The 23736-nt window shown below is 51.9% G+C and overlaps 1 protein-coding gene across 1 annotated transcript in view; it reads left to right on the top strand.

Moving 5' to 3' along the window:
* ADAMTSL3 (ADAMTS like 3) overlaps positions 1–23736 on the top strand; it is a 63444-nt gene that overhangs the window by 32525 nt on the left and 7183 nt on the right. The window contains exons 8-22 of the mRNA XM_087829243.1: positions 2248–2405; positions 2564–2675; positions 3649–3787; positions 4916–4966; positions 5386–5590; positions 6529–6676; positions 7834–7918; positions 9873–10162; positions 12921–13050; positions 15957–16149; positions 16232–16411; positions 16755–16908; positions 18691–19762; positions 20699–20826; positions 20946–21074. Of these exons, the coding sequence (XP_087685369.1) occupies positions 2248–2405; positions 2564–2675; positions 3649–3787; positions 4916–4966; positions 5386–5590; positions 6529–6676; positions 7834–7918; positions 9873–10162; positions 12921–13050; positions 15957–16149; positions 16232–16411; positions 16755–16908; positions 18691–19762; positions 20699–20826; positions 20946–21074 (3174 nt within the window). The remainder of the gene's footprint in view (positions 1–2247; positions 2406–2563; positions 2676–3648; positions 3788–4915; positions 4967–5385; positions 5591–6528; positions 6677–7833; positions 7919–9872; positions 10163–12920; positions 13051–15956; positions 16150–16231; positions 16412–16754; positions 16909–18690; positions 19763–20698; positions 20827–20945; positions 21075–23736) is intronic.

Genomic DNA, 23736 nt, shown 5'->3' on the forward strand with positions numbered 1-23736 from the left:
ACGGCTTTACTTTCTTGATTTATACGACTGTTTTCTCCATTTTTATTTTCAACAAAGATACAGTCCCGAAACTCAGCTCAGCTTGCGATAACGAATCATTTTTTTTAAACATCCGTGTTAACTACAACCCCCCCCCAAAAAAAAAAAAGGCGACATCAAGAGCTGAGAACCCTCAGGAGCACGAACATCCTCTCTCGGCTGCCGGGTGGGATTTCATTACAGAACGTCCGTCTTAGTTCGGCCCAGGAGTGTTCAGATCCTGAACTTCCAGTCCTGTCCCCAGTCTGGCCCCACACTGCTCCAAGTTTCCCGGGAGTACGTCCCTTAAAAACGGGAGTAATAGCACATTCCCGCAAAGGAGAGTCTCCCGCCGCGAAACTCCAGCCTTCAGTGCTGTGTTTGACTAGCAATTACCCTGAGAAGCCGAGATGCCGAAAACATCGAAAACTTACATTGTCCATGAGACGGAATTTTATTTTTTTGGTCTTCTGAGTTTTGTCTGATGACCCCATGTGGAGATGACACTGCACCTCATGACCGAAGGAACGGGTGCTCAGGAAGCGTGCGTGTATCGTGCAAGAAACTCTCCTCGAAGCTTGACTCTGGTGTATCTGTAACTAAGCCGCACTGAACGCTCATTACGCGTCTCCCTAACAGCACCTCCATGGCCGCCTCGGAATTTAAGGAGACCTCTTATGGATGAATATCAGGATCCTTTTTTTTTTAAAAAAAAAAGTATATATATTTTATTGATTTTTTTTTTTAGAGAGAGAGAGAAGCATTGATGTTTTGATCAGCTGCCTCCTGCATGCCCGATACTGAGAATCAAGCCCACAATTTGAGGAGTCTGCGAACTTAGTGGGGTTTCTTTTGTTTGTTTGAAGGAATCACTTTTTTTATGTTTTTGTTTTTTGGTTTTTTTTTAATTGATTTCAGAGGAAGGGAGAGGGAGAGAGGGAGAAACATCAATGATAAGAGTCATGGATCAGCTGCCTCCCGCTCGCCCCCTGCTGGGGATCGAGGAGCCTGCACCCCGGCGTGTGCCCTGACCGGGAATCGAACCACAATCTCTTGGTTTATAGGTTGATGCTCAACCGCTGAGCCACGCTGGCCGGGCTAGAAACTTGGTGTTTTGCACGTCTTCAGTGAGGATGGATTTTGTCCCAACTTCGTTTTGTGTTTCGACGTCACCCAAGTGCTCACTGCCTCTCCTCCTTTTCGTCAGAGGGTGAATTCATCCAGTCTGGGGCCCTCTGACTATCTAGTTTCCCGTCTCATTGTTACTGACAACTCACTTTATAATACTCAGCTTTATATCTTCATTGGAACTAGGAAATGAATTTAATCTCACACGTTCCAAAAAAAAAAAAAAAAATCGACTGCGGTCACGGGGACTGGGGCCAACGTGGTTGGGGTTCTGCGTGCCTGAGAGTAGCCAGCGTTATTCTCGGACCGCTAATGACTCCTGCAGATCGACTAGCTCACGTCCAGCCTTTCGAGTCGGCCAGCAAAGCTCCCAGCCTGCCTGTCAGGGATAATCAGAGACGTCTCCTGGTGCCGGTTACGCCGTCTGCCCAGCTCTCTCGGGTTCCTGCGGCTGCTTCCAGGGGCAGAGAGAAATTTTGCAAAGGAAAACCACCCACACGTGTGGGTTGCAGCCCCCTAACGCCGGGCCGTCTGCCTGGGTTTCATCAGCTTCCCCCTTTTTGAGTCTGAGACAGAATGGAATTCGGGTTCTGTTGGGTCCTTTGTTTGAAATGGTTAAAGACTATTTGAGCACCAATAATCAAGTGCAGGTTCCAGAGCGGAAGAGGACCTGGGAGATTAAGAATATAGGTCCAGCCCGGCCGGGGGTGGCTCAGCGGTTGAGCATCGACCTAGGATCCAGGAGGTCAGAGTTCAATGCCTGGTCAGGGCGCAGGCCCGGGGTGCAGGCTCCTCGATCCCCAGCAGGGGGCGAGCAGGAGGCAGCCGATCCATGACTCTCATCATCGATGTTTCTCTCTCCCTCTCCTTTCCTCTCTCTGAAATCAAGAAAGACACACATATATATTTTAAAATTCTCCCCACAAGGGAAAAAGTATAACTGTGTGAGGTGATGGGTTTGTTAACTAGACTCATTGTGGTATCATTTCAGGATGGAAACAAATATCGAATCATGTTGCAGCCCCGGAAACCAACGTGGTGTTAATAATGCAACTCAAAAAAGATCGTTCTCTCGTTCAAATTTTGTTTTTTACATTTTAGTTATCGAATCAAAGACACTTCAGGGGAGCAAAGGGGAACACAGCTTTAACAGCCCCGGCACCTTCGTCATAGAAAACACCACGGTTGAGTTTCAGAGAAGCTCAGAGAGGCAGACCTTTAAGATTCCCGGGCCCCTGATGGCCGACTTCATCTTCAAGGTAGGCCGGTCCCCTCTGTAGAACGTCGGGCCTCTGGGTGCCCGGCAGGCGGGGGTGTCTGCGTAGGGGACGTGCCTCCGCCTCGTTTCGGAAGGCGTCTGGAGGGCACACCCCCCCGCTGTGGGCGGAGGGGTGACCGCAGCTCGCTCTCTGTCCAGACCAGGTTCACGGTGGCCAAGGACAGCGTGGTCCAGTTCTTCTTTTACCAGCCCATCAGCCATCAGTGGAGACAGACCGACTTTTTCCCCTGCACCGTGACCTGCGGCGGAGGTGAGGCTCGGACTTCACTCGCCAACGTGTGGAGCTAGGAGTTCATGAGAAGCCACCCGTCGGCGTTTGTGAAGCTGACTTTAAAATGGGTGTAGTGCCCTGGCCAGTTCTGCTCAGTGGTTAGAGCATCGGCCTCTGGACTGAAGGGTTGGGGGTTCGATTCCAGTCAAGGGCACGTACCTCGGTTGCAGGCTCGTCCCCGGCCCTGGTCCAAGCTTTTTTTTTTTTTAAAGGAGCTTATTGCAACTTTTTAGTTATAAAAGCTAAGACTGTTATAATCAGATCAGGTAGTTGATGTCAGTCTTTTAGGCATCTTAGAAAAACTTGAGAATTAAAAAAAAAAAAAATAACTGATTCCTGCCCAGCCGGTGTGGCTCAGCGGCTGAGCCTCCACCTATGAACCAGGAGGTTCGATTCCCCGTCAGGGCACATGCCTGGGTTGTGGGTTCGATCCCCAGCAGGGGGGAAGCAGGAGGCAGTCGGTCATTGACTCTCATCATTGATGTTTCTCTCTTTCCCCCTCTCCCTTCCTCTCTCTGAAATCAATAAAAATATATTAAAATGATTCCTGGACACAGTCACCGCGTGTCTGACTTAATTGGATCGTGAAGGGACATGGATATCTCTGTATATTTATTTATTTTTTATTTATTTATTTTTTAAAAAATATCTTTTATTGATTTCAGAGAGAGGAAAGGAGAGGGAGAGAGAGAGATAGAAACATCAGTAATGAGAGAGTCATTGATCGGCCTCAGCCCACAGCCCGGGCCTGTGCCCTGACCGGGAATCGAACCCCGATCGCCTGGATCCCAGGTCGACGCTCAACCGCTGAGCCGCGCCCGGCCGGGCTCTGTGTATATTTAAAGATCCCAAGGGGTTCCGCGCAGAGAAAAAGTAACGTGTGGGGAGCGGCGATTGTGCCAAATGAAAACAAAGCGGACTCGCTACTCACACCCCTCTCCTCCCGCGTCAGGTTATCAGCTTAATTCGGCTGAGTGTGTGGACACGCGCCTGAAGAGGGTGGTTCCTGACCATTATTGCCACTACTACCCCGAGAACGTGAAACCCAAACCCAAACTGAAGGAATGTGGCATGGACCCTTGTCCCTCCAGGTTCGCACCACTGTCTGCTGTCCGCCTTCCGACAGGCACAGCCGGGGCCGGGGGGTGGGGCGGTCAGCCTCCTGTGTTCACCCAGGTCGCTGTGGTCAGTGGGGGTTAGGCCCACGGGCTCCCTCGGCCCAGGTGTCCTCTGGCCGTGTGGGCTGTGCCCCTGTGCTGTGCGTTTAACCCTTTGTAACGAGCCTCTCTGGGCCTCCCCTGCGCCTGCGATAGTTAAGATCTCTCCACCCAAGTGCCCTGTCTGGTCCACCTGCCAGTCACCAGCGTCTTTAACCCACCATGTTAGCGTTTAAACGGGGTCCCCCTCCCCACGTTTGGACTTCCGACGCGTTCACATAAGACTCAGGATAGACGGCCTGTTGCGCGGGGATGTAAGACGGGCTCACGCCTCCCCTTGAAAGCGATGCGCGAACTCCCCCGTCGCATGATTTAGCCCCTGCTGGCTTGGATTCCCCGGGGGGGGTGTTTCCTGGCGTTTGCTCCAGTATCTTAAAATAACTGCACGGGATCAGTCCCAGAAGCCCCAGGTCTCTGCCAGCCGGCGGAGGCGGCGGCCGCGGGCAGGTGGACTTTGCTTCCTGCCGCTGACCTGCCCGCGTCCCGTAATCACTCGCAGAGACCTTTGCAAGGGGCACGTCCTGTGAAAGAAAGTGCAGAAAAGCAGGAAACAGAGCAAGACTGAAAAGCGTCACTGGTTTAATTAAAACAGATGCTCACAGGACATTCCGTGAGACCGACGCATTTGACGGGCTTTCCGAAGACCTATTTATAGGACGGTGTTGCTGTCACCGGGGTCGTTTATCAGAGGAACCGGTTTAGATGATAAAGGGATAAACGGGTGGATCCAAATCGGGAGAAATTCCCTCCTCTGATGAATACGTGTCACGCGTTCCCTTTCCTTGTATTTCCCGTATGGAACCGGGGACGGCCTGGGTCAGAGATGTTTCCAGAAGGGAAGGGCATAGCAGCCGAATTTGGGGGGTTACGACTCAGGGCACTTGGCACACGTCGTTTCCAACTTGAAGGAGGTTTGGGGGATGTCGGGTCCGTGTTAGTCGAGGTCACGAATGTGTTCACTGACCTCGGGAAATGACGCCGTCTCGATGGTTTTATTCGCAGCGATGGATTTAAGGAGATCATGCCCTACGACCACTTCCAGCCTCTCCCTCGGTGAGTCGGGCGGCGTTACTTTTTTTTTGTAATTGACCCCCCCCCCCCGCGCCCTTTGCGAGCCCTGGTTGCATCTGTGGCAAGGGCCTAAAATGGAAGAGGGGGTGTCCTGGCCGGTGCGGCTCAGCGGGTGAGCGTTGGCCTGTGAACCAGGAGATCACGGAGCGGTTCCCAATCAGGGCGCAGGTGTCCTTCCTTCCTTCCGCTCTCTCTAGAAATCAATGGGGAAAAAACATATCCTCTGGTGAGAATTTAAAAATATATATATAATTAAAAACACACACAGAGATTAAAGTCGTAGTTCTCCGCGGCCCCGCGCTCTTGGGGCGGAACCCCAACCGTTACTCGTTTTTTGGAAACTCGACCCCGTCGACGCAGACAGCCGGTAAATAATGCGCTTTCACTTGTTTGCTTTCGAGCTGGGAACATAACCCTTGGACGGCGTGCTCGGTGTCCTGCGGCGGCGGGACCCAGCGGCGCAGCTTCGTGTGCGTGGAGGAGTCGCTTCACGGGGAGACGCTGCAGGTGGAGGAGTGGAAGTGCATGTATGCGCCCAAGCCCAAGGTCATGCAGACCTGCAACCTCTTCGACTGCCCCAAGTGGGTCGCCATGGACTGGTCCCAGGTGAGACGCGGCCGCGGGCCCCCGCCCCCGACGTACGTTCTTTTTTACAGGCAGAAGGAAAGAAACCATTATTTGTACAGTTGATCCTGGAAACTATATGGAGTTTATACGATGCCGTCTTTTAAAAAGGATGTTCAGACTGACGTCCAAAGTTAGTTGTGTCGCACGTTTAAGTGAAATCGCACCGAAGCAGGTCCTTTCTAACACGGCGTGAATGCTGACATTTTTAAACGGTGCCCTGTGAACGAATTTTTAATCGAATTTAAGAAAACCGAAGCTTCATGTTTGAGCAGAGAAAGATTTCAGGGTATTTCAGTTTTTCTCTCACGGCGGCTGCACCTTCTGTGTTTAATACTCACGATTTTCAGCCTTCTTGATCTCATGGCATACGCAAGCTAATTACTAAAATCCTGCAGTGCTCCAAAAAAAAAAAAAAAGCAGTATATTTTTGTTGATCTGACAAAAAAAAATTAGGTATAATTTTGGTTGATTTGCAAAAAACATAACGATAGTAATGACCGACCCTTTTTGCTCCAAAGTGATTTAAAAAAAAAAAAAAATCAGGTTCCTATACTTGTGTGTAAGGGTTTCTGGTACGAAGAATTAACCCACGAGACGCAGCCGTATCGTGTGACAGGACCGAGAGCGCGCAGCTCTGTTGTTTGACCCCCGGGTTTGCGGCTCAGCGCTGGGCCTTCACCCCGGCAGCTGCTGCTGCGCTGGCTCTTGTCGTTTTTTTAACTTGACAGCCGGGAGAAGAGGCCCGTGCCCCTGACGAAACGGCCAGGGATCGCACGTTTTAAACGTTTTTTTCCGCGGCGCACAAACCCCGGTTGAAGACGGCGGGCATAGAGGACCTTCGCGTCGGACGCAGACACCTTCGGGGGCCTCCCCGCGAGCGCGAGTGTCACGGGGCCTCTCTTTCCCTCTCTCCGCAGTGCACGGTGACCTGCGGCCGAGGACTGCGGTACCGGGTCGTGCTGTGCATCAACCACCGGGGCCAGCACGTCGGAGGCTGCAACCCGCAGCTGAAGCTGCACATCAAAGAGGAGTGTATCGTCCCTGTCCCCTGCTACAGACCGAAAGGTAGGGCCCGGTGCCTTTTACTTTCTATTTTATTTTTTTTATTATTTTATTTTATTATTTATTTTATTTTATTATTTATTTTACTTATTTTATTTTACTTATTTTATTTTATTATTTATTTTACTTATTTTATTTTATTTATTTATTTTATTTATTTTACTTATTTTATTTTATTATTTATTTTATTTTATTTATTTTATTTTATTATTTATTTTACTTATTTTATTTTATTTATTTTATTTTATTTATTTTACTTATTTTATTTTATTATTTATTTTATTTTATTTTATTATTTTATTTTATTATTTTATTTTATTATTTATTTTACTTATTTTCTTTTATTTATTTTCTTTTATTTATTTTACTTATTTTATTTTATTATTTTATATATTTTATTTTATTTTTAAAAAATATATATTGATTTCAGAGAGAGGAAGGGAGAGGGAGAGAGAGGGAAACATCAATGATGAGAGTCATGGATCGGCTGCCTCCTGCTCGCCCCCTGCTGGGGGCTGAGGAGCCTGCACCCCGGGCCTGTGGCCTGACCGGGAATCGAACCGCAACCTCCTGGTTCACAGGTCGACGCTCAACCGCTGAGCCGCACCCAGCCGGGCCTGTGGTGCCTTTTAAAGTCAACGCGTGTGTTTCCCAGCGCCCCTGCTAATTATGGCAGTGTTTACGTTTTCGTTTGCTGTTTTTCTTATGCAGTTGTTTTACTGCCCTGGCCGGTGTGGCTCAGTGGTCAAAGCATCGGCCCGCGGACTGAAGGTTCCCGGGTTCGATTCCAGCTGAGGGCATGCACCTGGGTTGCCGGCCTGATCCCCCGGCCCCCGGTCAAGGCGTGAGCAGGAGGCAGCCAACCGCCGTGTCTCTCTCCCTTCAATGTTTCTCTTTCTCTCTCTCTCCCTTCCACTTTCTCTCTGAAAAGTGGAAAAAATGGAAAAAACATCCTCGGGTGAGAGTTAAAAGAAAAAAACAAAAAAATTTGATAACAATTTTTGGTTCAGTCCGGAAGCCCAGAGGACTCAGCCCTGACCCCGTAAGCGAGGTCCCTCCGTCGATGAAATCATCAGCAAGGAACGGTCGCCTTGTCCGGCTCCTTCATGCTTAACGACAGCTACGCACGTCGCTTATGTTCTTTTTTTTTTCCTTCGTAGAAAAAGGCCCGGTGGAAGCTAAATTACCTTGGCAGAAGCAAGCCCAGGAGCTCGAAGAGACCAGGATAGCGACAGAAGAGCCAACGTGAGTCCAGGGCCTTTTCAGGGAGCAGCCGGGGTACAGCAGGGGAGTGATCTGTGCGAGTTCTGTCCTCCCGGGAGCACGGGGGGTGCATCTCACAATCCCGGTGACCTGGCTCCGCGGGCTCCGGGGAGCCGGAGCTGCCTGCGGTTCTTCGTTTCACAGTTGGGCAGCCCTGCGTTGGCCGCGTCTGTGAGGAGCAGAGGTGAGAACGGGACCGTTTAACTCGGGGCCGACCCCGTGGCCCATTACGATTAAGAAACGGGGCTAATTCCATTGCTTTTCAGAGTGGAAGGAAGGGAGAGAGAGAGAGAGAAACATCGACTGGGTGCCTCCCGCACGCACCCCGACTGGGGCCTGGGATGGAGCCTGCAACCGACATACAAGCCCTCAGCTGGAATCGAACCCGGGACCCTTCAGCCCTCAGGCCGATGCTCTAACCGCTGAAAAAAACGGGCCAGGGCTGCTGCTGTTGGTTTTCATTTGTGGTTAGGACAGTCGTCTGTTCTTCTGTCTCTGTGAATCTGTCACCAGCATTTTTAGCAAGCACCCCAGGTGATTTTTCGGGGGGGGGAGGGAGGGTTGGGGCTGTGCATGCAAATTTGGGAACCACCGGATCAGATACTCCCTGGGGTTCCATTCAGGGTCTGAAAATACTCATTTTACTGCATCGGAAAAGGCGCAACAACGTGGCTACCGTGGCCCGGGCCCCCCGCTCATCCCCAGCCTGCGCCCCCCGACTTCCCTCGGTGGTTCCTTCCTCTACGCTTTCCCTGAGCGCCCTTCCTCGGGGACCCTTCTCCCGTCTCCTGGCAAGGTGGCCGGAGCCCCGGGCACCCGTCCCCTGGCCGGAGCAGAGGGCCCGCCCCCTCCACCTTCGGCCTCTCCCCTCCGTCTCTCTCTCTGGCCCTGTTCCCGCATCACGCACGCGGCTGGCGGCCTCCGGCCTGTTCCTGGCTGTGTAGTGTGAATTTTACAGCTTCCTCCCTCCCCTTCTGACTGTTCGTTCCCTCGATTTCCGAGCAAAACCGCAGCATAGCTCAGCTTCCAGGACATCGTTTTATTACCACTGTCTTTTGTGGTTTGGGGATGCTTGCCTGGAGGAGATAAATATTTCTGTGTCTGTGGTTGACCAGGGCCCCGGCGCAGACTTTACATACGGGCTGGATGTTCAAAAAGCTGTTTTTTGTTGTGTTTGTTTTTTTTTTAATTAGGAAAATTAAAACGATAGCTTAAAAAGCGAAAGCCAAGGAAACACGTTAGCTTTCGACTGTGGAATGTGTGGACCGTCCCCATACAATTCCTCCTTGTTTTAAAAGTTGCTCCTCCCTGGAGTCCCGTCGGTTCTGTGGGGTCCAGCCAAGGCGGCCCCCTCTCCCGTCTCCCACATACGAAAACCGCGGAGAGAGGGCAGGTGGAGGAAACGCGTTGCGTAGGTTTCCGTTTCTGCAAAAAAATCGAATTAGGTTGCATCTCCCGGGGATCCGTTCTGCTCACACACAGGAACGACGACCGCGTGTGGGGAGGTCGTCTTCGGTGCCAGTTCTTGCTCTAACTCATTTAATTATAACGCGGACCCCACGGGGAGGCGTCAGCAAAAGGGGAGCATTCCACCCTGCCCGGTTTGGCTCAGTGGCCTGAGGGACTGAGGGGTCCCGGGTTCGATTCCAGCCAAGGGCACGTACCTCGGATGCAGGCTCCATGCCCGGCCCCGGTCGGGGCGTGTGCGGGAGGCAGCCGATCGATATTTCTCTCTCTCTCTCTCTCTCCCTTTTCCACTCTCTCTGAAAAGCAACGGGAAAGATACCCTCAAGTGAGGCTTAAAAAAACAAAAAAGTGCAACCTTCCAAATGGATTGGATTTCGTCGCAATGAAGTTGTTTCCGCCCTACTTAGAGCGCTTGTCATTCCTCCCTCAGTGGCCTGCGGGTCACCTCCGCCTCCCTGGGTTTCCGCAGGTTCATTCCGGAGCCCTGGTCGGCCTGCAGCGCCACCTGCGGGCTGGGAGTTCAGGTCCGAGAGGTCAAGTGCCGGGTGCTGCTCACCTTCACGCAGGCGGAGACCGAGCTGCCCGAGGAGGAGTGTGATGGCCCCCGGCTGCCCACGGAGCGGCCCTGCCTCCTCCGGGCCTGTGGCGACGGCCCCGCCTCCCTGGAGCTGGACGCCCCGCTCCGCGAGAAGGCCAGCGAGATGACCTACCACTGGGAGTACGCGGGGTTCACCCCTTGCACCGCGACCTGTCTGGGAGGTACTGGATCCTTTGCTTTAAGGGACGGTTATGTTCGCGTTGCTCTTGTTTTGAGAAACATCTGGGGACGTCTCAGGCCGACCGGCTTTCAGCGATTTTTAATCTTTACCAGCCGCCTCCTAAGGAGAACTCACCTGCCTGGAGCACCTGGAAAACTCGCATTTGGGCACCAAGAATGATACATGCAGTTCTTTGGCGCTTTGCGGGGTCCATAGGACACGTATTAGGATCTTTTTCATTACCTGGGAGTTCACAGTCGGACCCAGCCTGTCACACTGACTAACCAGCAGAGAGAAATAGATATGCTAACTCTTCTTTCCAACCTGGCCCCGGGCATGTTTCCATGTAGTCTTTTTGTGTTAGTGCTCACATCGCGTTAAGGTAGAATGGAAGGGGTGGGGGGAGAGAGAGAAACATCCACGTGAGGGAGACACATCAGTCGGCTGCCACCCCCACGTGCCGTAACCGGGGCTGGGGATCGAGCCTGCAACTCGGGTACGTGCCCTTGGCTGGCGTCGAACCCGGGTCCCTTCGGTGCGCAGGCTGACGCTCTAAACGCTGAGCCACACAGGCCGGGGCGCAGTCAACCTATTTTGATGTTTACTTTTACTTTGGGAGACCCAGGTTTGCTTTTCTGCTTCTTGAACTGATGAAATGTGTTAAAACCGTGGGGTAGGCACCCAGCACTTGGGATGGGAGGTGTTCTTACGGCCCGTCTTTGGAAAACCCAGCCTGTGTCGATAAGTAACCCTAACTCAGCTATTAAACCTCTACATTCTTTTGAGCAGCTTGTTTTAAGACAGAAACTCTTATCCCGAGGGTTGTAAAATGCCATCCAACGTGGTCAAAACGGCCCTGGCTGGTGTGGCTCAGTGGTTAGAGCACCGGCCCGAGGACGGAAGGGTCTTGGGTTCGATTCTGGTCAAGGGCACGCGCCTTGGTTGCAGGTTCGATCCCAGGCCCCGGTTGGGGTGGGTGGGGAAGGCAGCCAACTGATGTGTCTCTCACATCGATGTTTCTCTCTCTCTCTCCCCCTCTGCTCTCTCTGAAAAGCAATGAGAAAAATATCCTCTGGTGAGGATTTTTTTAAAAATGGTCAAACTTTGGTGCTTTGAGGTTCACCCTCTGAATCTCCAGAAAATGCTCCAAAATAGCATCTATTTTTTTAAAGAATTTTGGTTACAAAGTAAAATATATGTGGAAGGTTGCTTGATTTTATTTTCAGGTTAAAAAAGAAATGAAACCTGCTAGAAAGTGGGCATCTGTGTCCCCATGAAGCCACTAAGGAAGTTTGAATTTTGCAGACACGAAGCAGGGTAATTAGGTGGCCGCGGGGTCTCCTTGTGCCCAGGTTAGCCGGCGTTTATAAGAAAACAAGTTTATGGAAGATGCCTGGAGATTTCAGACTGTATCCGGCTGCGGTCAGGAACCTAAGCTCACAACCGAAGGAAGCAGGAAAAAGTTTTAGTCGGAGGAACTACACATCGCAGATACATATTTCATATATACTTTGGCCCCTACTGTGTTCTATAAAATACTGTAAAATGGTTGGCTTGAAACATGGCATTTGCAGAAAGAATCACAATCCTGTAACCTAATGGAACCCACATTCTTGCGTGAAACCGAATACATTTGCATATTTCCACCTAACCGAGCCCATCGCCGTTACAGTTTTTACGTGATATTTTTTCCATCAGCAGTTTGATTTATATTTTGTTCGGTTCTGATTCCCCAGTAATTCTTTATGTCGCGACGGACAGAGAATAGCGGCCGGAGATGTTGGCTTTGGGGGTCAGACAGACCTGTCTGGCCTCGGAGGAAACATGTGCCTCAGCTGGAGGAGAGGAGGCAGGGAATCTAATTTTTAGTTTTGAACCGACTGCTCTTTTTGCTCCCTTAGTTTCTCTCTCAACCTCAGTTTCCTTACTATTACCTGAATAATGTGATGAATGACGGTGGGATTTTGACCCCACAAGGTTACGATGAGCTCAGGTAATATATTTGAAAGCACTTTGCACACCCCGGAGCCCGTTGCCAATGGACGGTATAGCAATAGACGTATTACTCATCGTGGTCATTGGGAGCAGGAGCTCAGACCGTAAGGAAAATTTGAATGAAGGTTATATATGAAATTTAGTACGTATGGCCCGACCGGCGTGGCTCAGTGGTTGAGCGTTGACCTAGGAACCAGGAGGTCACGGTTCGATTCCCGGTCAGGGCACATGATCCCCAGCAGGGGGCGAGCAGGAGGCAGCCGGTCAGTGACTCTCTCTCATCATTGATGTTTCTCTCTCTCTCCCTCTCCTCTCTCTGAAATCAATAAAAACTAATTTTTTTTAAAAAAATGAGCACATCTGCAGTGATATAGAGAAAATGGGATTCTTTAGCAGCTGATCTGAACATTCCTCTTGGGGAAACCCTTGTATATGTTTGGAAGGAGCACATTTGAGGGACCTCCTAGCTTTTTGAGTACATTGGGATGGAGACAAGTTGTGAAGGTGGGCGCTCCAAGGCGAGTGTGTTTGGGGGAGAGGAAGCAGAGGGTCCGGGTTTAAAAAGTGACCGTGAGAGATTGTCAGAGATGGGGGACTTCAGAAAACTCAAAATTACTTGCTTCCACGCGTACCCCGAAATGCGGCCCGCGGTTACACGGCGGAGTCCAAAGGGCGGTGGCTTAAGCATCACACATCCCGAGAGCAGGTTTTCTCTTTTTCCATCAAAGTCATTTGCTTTTTTTTTCTTCTTTTCCAACCTCCAGGCCACCAAGAAGCCATCGCAGTGTGCTTACACGTCCAGACCCAGCAGACGGTCAATGACACCCTGTGTGACGTGGTCCACCGGCCTCCGGCCATGAGCCAGGCTTGTAACACGGAGCCCTGCCCGCCCAGGTATGTGCTTGTCTTGTGCTCCTGGGACGCGCTGTGTCTGGGAGGTGACTCCCTCTCCTGCAGGGAAACGCCCCTGTGCGTGGGGACTTGTGGGCTCCCCCAGGGCTGGGCTGCTGAGCCTACTGCAGCGTTGGCCCGTCTCTGCTCAAGCTCTGCTGCAGCCAGATACTTGCTTCAGTGAGCAGATGCTGCTGTGTCGATACCAGGAATCCCCCGGCTTTTGTCTGCGTTAAGCATGAATGGACATAAAGTGGCCTGCTGCTGGCAACACTGTTCTCTATCCACAGTGGGGGGCATGCAAGAGGCAGCCGATCAATAACTCTCAGCATTGATTTTTTTTTTTTAACGTATTTTATTTTTTTATTATTTTTTAAATCCTTACCCAAGGATATTTTTTCCATTGCTTTTCAGAGAGAGGGGAAGAGAGAGAGAGAGAAACGAAATGAGAGAGAAACATCAATTGGCTGCCTCCCGCATGGGCCCCCGACTGGGGCCAGGGATCTTGCCTGCGACTGTCCTTGACTGGAATCGAACCTTGGGACCCTTCTGTCCTCAGGCCGATGCTCCAACCACTGAGCCAAACCAGCCAGGACTCATCGTTGATGTTTCCATGTCTCTCTCCCTCTCCCGTCCTCTCTCTGAAATCAGTAGAAACGTAGTAAAATAATTATAATAATAGAGCACACAGCGTGTCCTGGCCACTTTGCAAAAATTAAGAGCCTGTTTTTACGCAGAGGGAAATACCTGCTTCTCGTTTGAGTTGCGGCTTCAATAAACGTTTTGAAGGTTGAGAGTTATGTTGGAAAACAGCCAGCAGAGACAAAGGGTTGATGCCAAAATAAAGGTAAGTTTATAAAAATGTTTTAGGTTCTAGCAACCAGCGGCGTAGGAATAACAGGAACGGGGCATTGCGTAATATTTTCCGTACAAATATTTACCGGCTCCAAGGGCGGATCGCAGCCAAATATCACCCCAGGGCGAAGCTCGCCACCGAGGTCAGGTCGGACGCTCGGTGCATCTTTATTTACCCAAAGGCAGATGTATTTGATGTATTAGCTGGGCCTCTCCGAGGTAGGGTGTTGCGGGTTTATTTGCTCTTTGGGGTGACTCCCCTGGTCTGTGCTGTGACGGCCGAGTGTCTGCTATTTGCGGAGTTTGCTTTTTCCAGGAGAGAGCCGGCAGCTTGGAGAAACACGCAGGGTTACGTAACGGTCCCTCTGGTCTAAGGAGAGCCTTCCTCTCCAAGAGCATTCAGCATCTCCAGGGAGGGACGTGGGAAGGCCAGAGGCTAGAGGGATGCGTTTTCTGGACCAACTGGTCACCCAGTTCTTGAATTTAAAGACCAAGTTCTTTTTCTTTAAAGAAGTTAAGTTTTTATTGATTTTAGAGAGAGGAAGGGAGAGAGAGAGAGAGAGAAACATCAACAATAAGAGAGAGTCGATGATCGGCTGTCTCCTGCACGGTCCCTACCGGGGATCGAGCCTGTATCCCGGGCATGTGCTTGGACTGGGAATCGAACCAGTGACCTCTTGGTTCATAGATTGATGCTCAACCACTGACTTCAAAGAGAGAGAGAGAGACAAAGGGAGAGAAAGAGATGGGTTGTTCCACTTATTTATGCATTTGGCGTATCAGGACGGTGGAGCGGAGACTGTTTTAAGCGCTGTTACCTGGGGTTGGTGTGGGTGTAGGAAACTAGGCACTCATACTCCTGGTGAGAGTGTGAATTGAGAGGATCTTCCTTGAAGGCAATTTGGAAATATATGCCAAAAGCAGCTGCCCCAGTTTTTCGTTTTTACAGATGTTTCATGAGAAAACCTGATTTTTCCAAGCTCCTTACTGGAAGGGAGTCACAGTATATATACATATATATATACACACACACATGTAGTAAATCCAACCCTAACGTAAAGTAATTTTTCTTAGGGATATTCCAAATAACGAGCCCAGGTGCCCTGAAAATCTCCTGACGTGTGCTTTTCAGCATTTAACATTTCTCCTGACACCTGCATAAATCAGCCTTTGCCTGGAGCTCCATTCAAAGCAAAACCAAGATTTTGTTATTAATATGTGGTGGGGTAGGTTAGGGTGGGGAGAAATCGGCTGCCTTTTCACTCTGGGCTTTGCCCCAACGGGTAGAATCTTTAACCAGGTCCCCGGCATTTCTTGTCTTAAAACATCATCTCTGTGTCTGAGGGGCAGATGTGGCCGGAGATGCCGGCTTCGTGCACCAAGTGTGAAGTCCGTAGGTCTAGAGAACCTGAAATTGTCCGTGTGGTGTGTGTTTTTTTAAATTGGTTTAATCTTTATTGTTGAAAGTATTTCAGATGTCCTCCCCTTGCTTTGGGCCCCTCCGCCCCATATCCGCCCCACCACAGGCTTTGCCTGTACTATCATTTGTCCGTGGGCTATGCCTATAAGTTCTTTGATTACCATGGAATACTATGCAGCTGTGAAAAAGGGTCTCTTACCCTTTGGGGCAGCATGGAGGGACCTGGAGAGTATTATGCTAAGAAAAATAAGCGAGTTAGAGAAACATAAGTATCACATAATCTCACTTATACGTCAAATCTAATGAACAAAATAAACTGATGAACAGAATTGTCCATGTTGCCCGGCCGGCATGGCTCAGTGGTTGAGCATCGACCTAGGATCCAGGAGATCGAGTTTCAGTTCCCTGTCAGGGCACAGGCCCGGGGTGCAGGCTCCTGGATCCCCAGCAGGGGGCGTGCGGGAGGCAGCCGATCAATGACTCTCATCATCGATGTTTCTCTCTCTCCCTCTCCCTTCTTCTCTCTGAAATCAATAAAAAACATATTTTGAAACAAAAAAAGATTGTCCGTGTTTTGACTGCTGAACGTGGTCTCATCGGACAGTCCAACTTCCCCACTTCTTTCTCCATACAGGTGGCACACGGACTCCTGGGGACCCTGCTCAGCTACCTGCGGTGTTGGGATCCAGACCCGAGAGGTGCACTGCCTGCACCCCGGGGAGGCCCCCGCCCCCGCCGAGGACTGCGGAGAGGAGAAGCCCCACGCCTTGCAGGCCTGCAATCAGTTCGACTGCCCTCCCAGCTGGCACATTGAAGAATGGCAGCAGGTGACTCCCCCGCCCGCCCGCCCACCCGCCACACCCGTGAGTGTGAGAGCCCGGCACTGACACCCCCCTCCCGTCTTCTCAGTGTTCCCGGACCTGCGGAGGTGGCACACAGAACCGGAGGGTCACCTGCCGGCAGCTGTTGACGGATGGCAGCTTTCTGAGCCTCTCCGATGAGCTGTGCCAGGGACCCAAGGCGTCGTCTCATAAGTCCTGTGCCAGGACAGACTGCCCTCCTCACCTAAGCGTGGGCGACTGGTCGAAGGTGAGGGCCGGTCGCAGCTTCACAGGTCCAGCTTCTTTTATTTTTTATTTTTTCCAAATATGTCTTCATTGAACCAGGAGGTCACTGGTTCCATTCCCGGTCAGGGCACAGGCCCGGGGTGCAGGCTCCTCGATCCCCAGCAGGGGGCGAGCAGGAGGCAGCCGATCAATGACTCTTATCATCGATGTTTCTCTCCCTCTCCCTTCCTCTCTCTGAGATCAATAAAAATATTAAATAAATTTTAAAAAGGCGATGGCGCCTAGGAAATGGCTCGCGTGTCATCGTTGGCTGCCTCTCCGGAGGCTCGCGCTCCAGTTCCCTCTGCCCGCCATTCCCATTGCAGTGCTCTGTCACCTGTGGTGTCGGGACCCAGCGAAGGAAGCAGACGTGTCAGAGGCTGACCGCCAAGGGCCGGCGCGTCCCCCTCAGTGAGGCCTCCTGCAGGGATCTTCCGGGCCCCCCCCTCGTGAGGTCCTGCCAGATGCCCGCCTGCAGTGGTAAGTCTGGGACGTTTCCGTGGGTCTTGTTCCTTCCCATGGCTTCATCTTCCAAATATCTACTGATTTTTTTAAATGATTTTTAGAGCGAGAGAGCGATAGACATCGATTGGTTGCCTCCTGCCGGCATCCCGACCCGGGGCTGGGGATTTCAGACCTGCAGCCCTTGACCGGATTCGAACCTGTGACCCTTTGGTGCGCAGACCAACACTAACCACTGAGCAGCACTGGCCAGGGCAGAAATTAACTGTTATTTTAATGCAGCTTAGGAAAAAAAACCCTATATATATATATATATACATACACACACATACATATATATATATATATATATATGTAAAACCTAAGTTTACCAATAACTTACAAAACAAACAATAACCTTTAAAAATGTAAAATTTATTGAGTACGTTACGTGGGGCTCCTTTCATGCCTTATCCCACGTAGTCCCCGTAACATTTTGAGACAGATTTAATCCCCATTTAGAGATGCGGAGAAAAAGAAGCCTGACCGTTCAGAGATGGTCCGAGACCTGACCGAGGGTCCGCAGCCGCCAGCTGGCCCCCTCGTCCGGTTGACCACAAGCCCGTCTGATTCCTGAGCCCACGCTCTCAGCCGCGTCTCCGCTGATTCACGGGCGGCGTTAGCGTCTGTTTCAGTTTCCCACCTGGGAATTCTTTGAGGACACGTTTTCAAAATCCCGAGCTTCCAGGAATTTGAGAGTCCAGGTTTCGCGGTGCCCTGGAATTCGGGGCTGTCTGTGGCGGGCGGCGCTTCGAGCCGCGTCTCCGCCTAATTTTTGTTCATCGGCGGTGGTTTTTATAGCAGTGCGGCGAGACCGCGAGCTGCCCGAGAGCAGAGAGGACTCAGAGCAGCGCTGGCAGCTTCCCCTAAAATAACAGAATAACACGTGGGGAGGCGCCGTGGTTACGGGGCGTGCGATGTGGCCCAGGGGGAGTTATGAGTTGTCCCGGCGTGTGCTGGGGAGCGAGGGAAACGGTAAGTCTTACGGAAGGAAAAGACCAGTAATGTCCTTTTTTTTTTTTTTTTTTTAATCGTCACCTGAGGATATTTTTCCCATTGCTTTTCAGAGAGTGGACGACGGGGGGAGAGAGAAACATCGATGTGAGAGAGACACATCGATTGGTCGCCTCCCGCATGTGCCCCATCTGGGGCCTGGGCATCGAGCCTGAGTTACGTGCCCTCGGCCAGAATCGAACCCGGGACCCTTCAGTCCTTGGGCTGATGCTCTCACCACGGAGCCAAACCGGCCAGGGCAATACTGTGGTTTTGGGGTTTTTTTCTTCCCCTATTTCCTAAGACTCCCCTAAAAAGTCACTAAGCAGGCCCACCTGTGCTGGTGATTCCGCTTTAAGTCAACACGTTTCCCGTCGGACCCCACGCCTCCCCCAAACCAGGGCTTTGTAAAATAACCCCCACGCTTCCTCGCGTGTCGTTCGACGTCGCGTTCTTTGCTGCTCAGGTCCTAGGAATAGTTGTGCCGTGCACCCCAGCCTCCGGGTGTGTGGCATCGCTCACGTTTTAATAATCAGATGTTTTCGAGGAGGAAGAAAGATGCGTTCGTTGGCTTGTATCGATCCGTTTTGGGAGATTACTGTCGGAAAACGTTTATTATTGACCCGTATATGTGTAGATATATAATTTCAGTGAGACGCTGGGGGAGAGAGAAACATCGATGATGAGAGTCATCGATTGGCTGCCTCCTGCTGGCCAGGTTCCCATCGAGATAGTTATTGGCGTTTTCTTTCTTTCTTCGCCCCGCAGAAATCAAAGCAGAGGCGAAGACAAAGCCCAGCGGGCAGGGTCCTCAGATCCTGGGTGTGCAGAGAGTGTACATCCAGACCAGGGAGGAGAAGCGAGTCAACCTGACCGTGGGCAGCAGGGCCTACCTGCTGCCCAACACGTCCGTGATCATCAAGTGCCCGGTGCGGCGCTTCCAGAAATCCCTGATCCAGTGGGAGAAAGACGGCCTTTGCCTGCACAACTCCAAGCGGCTGGGCGTGACCAAGTCGGGCTCCCTGAAAATCCACAGCCTCGCGGCCCCCGACGGCGGCGTGTACCGATGCATCGCCGGCCCCTCCCGGGAGACCGTGGTCCTCAAGCTCATCGGCACGGACAACCGGCTCATCGCGCCCTCGGGCCTCGGGGAGCGGCCCGGGGGATCCCCGGGGATGGACCGCGGCGAGGCCGATAGTTTGGGAGCCACCTGGCATAAAATGCGGCATGTGTGGAATAACAATGAACTTCACCGGGACGTCGGCCGGATTCATAACCAGCCCTTCCTCAGGGCCCTGTTGGGCCACTGCCACGGCTCCGCAGGAAACCCCAGCTCCTGGGAGTTGAAGAATAAGCAGTTTGAAGCGGCGGTGAAACAGGGGGCCTACAGCATGGACACGGCCCAGTTCGATGAACTGATACGGAACATGAGCCAGCTCATGGAGACCGGGGAGGTCAGCGACGACCTGGCGTCCCAGGTGATCTACCAGCTGGTGGCCGAGTTGGCGAAGGCCCAGCAGCCGGCCCACCTGCCCTGGAGGGCCACCCGGGAGGAGGGGCCTCCCGCGGCCCAGCTCAGAGGGGACACCGGCCGTGTACGCCCGAGCTCGGGCGCGAAAAACGCGGGCAAGCTGACGTTCAGGCCAAGGGGGCCGGCTCTTGTGAGGCAGGGCCAGCCGGCCTCGGTTTCGTTCAATAAAACGGTAAACTCGCGGATCGGGAACACGGTGTACATCACAAAACAGACGGCGGCCGTCAGCATCCTGTGTGAGCTGGTTACCCCCAGCGAGGTCACCTACACGTGGACGAAAGACGGGGCCCGGCTGCGGCCCTCCGAAAAGTGAGTGAGCGGCGTCCGGGGTCCCCCGTGTGCGAGGCCTTGTTAATGGTTATAACGGTTTTGTCAGAAATGTTTTCAAAGTGCCCCTCCTGGGAATGTGTTTCCGGCGGGATTCTTTAGGAAAGAGACTCCGGAAACGCTAGGATGTGTTTTTCACATACACACGTTGGAGGTTTTTTTTAAACGAAACGGCGCTGTGTCCCATCGCCCGCACGTAGGCGTGGAACGGCTCGGAACGCGGGAGACGGCGTTGGAGCGTGTGCGTGTGCTCTCGCTTTCTCGCTTTGCGGGGCTCTTAACGTTTAAGAATAAAATCAGTCTAAGGCCGTTTTAAAAATAAGCCCACAGTGAGGGTTGAACATCCGGCAAGCGAAGGGTGGCGGGTTTGTCTTTTTTTTTTAAAAAAAATGTGGTAGATGAAGCATCGCGTCCGCCCCGAAAATTTGAGTCTCGTGCAAAGTGAGATGAGGCTGGATTTGGACGCTCCGTCGGGCTCCGTCTGCCACTCCTGCGCGTTAAAGCCGAGAGGAGAGGCTTTTCCCCTCTCTGCTCTGCGTGATTTTCTGCGCATCGGCAGGACGCTTGACAGGGTCATCTTTTGGGGTCCCTGCCAGCCCCAAAGTCTGCAGTTCTGCCGTCATCTTTCTCTGTGACTCGCTGCTCAATGTTTCACGTGACTACTTTTTTTTTTTTTAAATATATTTTTATTGATTTCAGAGAGAGGAAGGGAGAGGGAGAGAGAGAGAAACATCAATGATGAGAGTCATTGACCGGCTGCCTCCTGCTCGCCCCCTGCTGGGGGGATTGAGCCCGAAACCCGAGCCTGTGCCCCGGCCGGGGAATCGAACCGCGATCTCCTGGTTCACGAGTCAACGTTCAACGGCCGAGCCACGTGGGTCCGGCTGTGACTCCGGCCTCTTTCTCACTGTTCTCCAGGATAATTTTGTCTGGGGCGGGGAAGTTGCAGATACGGAAACCCACGAAGAAAGATCAGGGGCTGTATGGATGCTCCGTGGCCAATCACCTCGGTTCCGACGCCGAGAGTTCTCCTGTGCTGTTCGCAGGTAACTCCCCTCGTTGAAAGCTGCTGTCAGAGGGCTCAGCGCGGCCTGCCCCGTGCCGCGAAGCCTACCGAAGAGCCGGAGCCTGGACCTAACGTAGTTTCCTTTCCCTTTGAATTAAGAGGCGCCTGTCATCTTGTTCACGGAAAGAAATATTACCGGACCGGAGCACGGCCCTCTGTCCGTCGTGGTTGGAAGCACTGTGGAGGTAGCCCTGGGAGCCAGTGTGACCATCCAGTGTCCCGCAAGAGGTAAGTGTGTCCCTCCGCCACCCAAGGTACGTGCCCTTGGCCCGAATCGAACCCGGGACCCTTCAGTCTGCAGGCTGACGCTCTAACCACGTAGCCGCACCGGCCAGGGCAAAGGTCCTCTTTAAAGGTGGCCCTTCGTGTGCCCTTGAGCTGCTGAGCATTGACGTGACTCTCTGCACAGCTGTATCTCCCTGGCCCCCGAGTCCTAGTGGGGCCACACAGGTGAGTCTTGCCTGGGCTGTGACCCAGAGAGCCCCAAACTGGAGGCACCGGCATTGCTTTTCTTGGTCACACGGTGCAGGTGCAGGTAATGCAGGTAGCAAAAGGCTCCTAGGGCGCGTCCATCCATCTAGTTTTCAGGCTCCCCCCCTCCCCCCGCCCCGTCCCAGCGGCCAGTTGCTTCCCCTGTTTCCAGAGCTGGACCTCTGGCTCCACAAACAGTGGAAATTCGCTAACCCCCAAGGTTTCATTTTTCTACCCCTTGGAAGTCCCTGCAGTGTTTGGCCTACGCAGGAGTTTGAAAAAAATAAAAAAATAAAAAATAAAAAAAATATTTAAAAATCCCTCCGGCCTCCCAACTGACTCCACCCACAAATATGTGAGTTTTCTGGCAGAAAAATGCGCCTCCCATTACCGAACGGGCCGGCCGGCGTTCTCTGGCCGCGGCGAGGAGGGAGGCGGGGCGGAACGTTGCGGCTGCCAAGCCGCAGAGGCCTGGAGTCCCTGCAGCCCTCCACCTGCAGAGGATCCTGCAAAACAGATCTGACTTCCGTCACGAGAAACCTCAACTCTTGACTTTATTTCTAAATTTCTTAACTTCCGCGACAGTTTAAAACCAGGCTTTCGGGGGGGCGGGGGGCAAGCCATCGGGAGGGCCGTGGGGTGCTCTTTGCTGCGGTAAGTCAGGGCCGGGGTTGAGTGGAAACTGTTTTTGTGAGTGACGCCTCCAGCAGCCAGTGTGTGGGCCCCCGCTGTCCCCTCCCCGGCTCCCGCGGCCCCTCGGCCCTGAGCTGCGGCTCCAGCCTCCCTCTTCCCTCTGCGTTCAGCTCTTAGTAGAAATGGTCCCATTTTTTATTTATTTTATTTTTATTTTTTAAACCAAGCAGGCATCCCCTACGGATGGGAACCCAGGAACAAACACATCAGGAGCCCTTTCCTTTTCGAAATAAGTCCGCCTCTGAGTTCTGGGTTGTTTTAAACCTGTAGTGAACTTACTGTGTTTCCTCGTGGCCGGAAGTCACAGCTCACTTAGCTTTTCATGGAGATTTTTGTTGCTGTTGATCTTCACCTGAGGATATTTTTTCCATCGGTGATGATTTTTTTTTTTTTAGAAAGAGTGGAAGAAAGGGAGGGAGGGGGAGAGAGAGAGAGAAAAAAAACATCGACGTAGGAGACACACGCTGATTGGTCGCCTCCCATACTCCCCTGACCCGGGCGGGGATCCTGCCACCCACCTACGTGCCCTTGACTGGGACTCGAACCCGAGCCCGCATGTGGTATAGAGATGAATAGGGACCGTTGTCTCTGGTCGCCGAGATGGTATCAGTTAGGATGTGAAAATCTATTTCTAAGCGTTAAACGTTCCTAAGTCTCGAGAGTTAATTGTCTTGCTCTTAAAAAAGCACATTTCTTCCTAATGTGGGACGACCGAGGGAAAAGAGTTTTACCTGCACCCCTTCTGCCACCTGCTGGCGGAAAAGGGAAGTTTCGTCTGAGGACCAGTAAATGTCCTTGCGTTTTCCCCCCTCGCCTCAGTGCCTAGTAAGACCGCGATCTATCCCGAAAGTCCCCGTTGTGTGTGTTCGGCGCTTTCTGTCTGTCCTGTTCTTGAGCTTATGGGAGGTGCGGCCGGTCTCCGCCTTTGCTCTGAAGCGTTCTTGTCGGGTCGAACTGAATTATTAGCCTTCCCTCCCGGGTTTAATAGCTCCGCTTGCCGGGGAGGGTCTGGAGAGCATTTTTGTGGTGCAGCAAGGTGATGTGGTTAAATTCCTGAACGCAGCCTCATCTCTCAGGTGGTTGCTTTTCCCCCCCGAAAGGATATTGGTTTACATCGTGTAGCGTGGAGTTTGGTGCTAGTGATTTGACATCTTTGTCACAAATCCCTTTGACCACCGCCTCCCCCCAAAAGAACCGTCTCTCCAGAAAAAATACGCTCACCCACAGCGTTTTGCGTGTAACCCTCAGAATCGTTTAAAAAGAAAACCTGAGAACAGTCGGCTTACTCCTGCGTTATGAACTGCGCACATTGGTGCTTTCAACCCAATTCTAGATGAAAGCTCATTTATTTTCTCGACCTGTGGTTTTTGAAATGCATCCCCTCTACTATGTTGATCTTTTTTTTTTTTAAACCATACAAAACCCTTGAAAGAGCTAAAATTATGTTTTAACCATATTTAAAATCTCTTCTCCCACTCAAAAAGGCTACAGCCCCCACCCCCTGTACCCCCAACTTCTACCTCTTGTACTAAAACCTTCCCGGTAATCTCCTGTCTGAGCCCTACGTCCGGTCAAACGATCAATCATCCGTGGTTGGAAATTCCATCCATCCATTCGCTAAGCCCAGTCTAGTTTTTTTTTTTTTTTCTAATTCACACCCGAGGATATTTCTTCCATTGCTTTTCAGAGAGAGTGGGAGGAAGAGAGGGAGGGAGGGAGAGAGAGA

The sequence above is a fragment of the Miniopterus natalensis genome, chromosome 22, assembly GCF_054644295.1.
Source record: "Miniopterus natalensis isolate mMinNat1 chromosome 22, mMinNat1.hap1, whole genome shotgun sequence".
In the NCBI taxonomy this organism is placed as follows: domain Eukaryota; kingdom Metazoa; phylum Chordata; class Mammalia; order Chiroptera; family Miniopteridae; genus Miniopterus; species Miniopterus natalensis.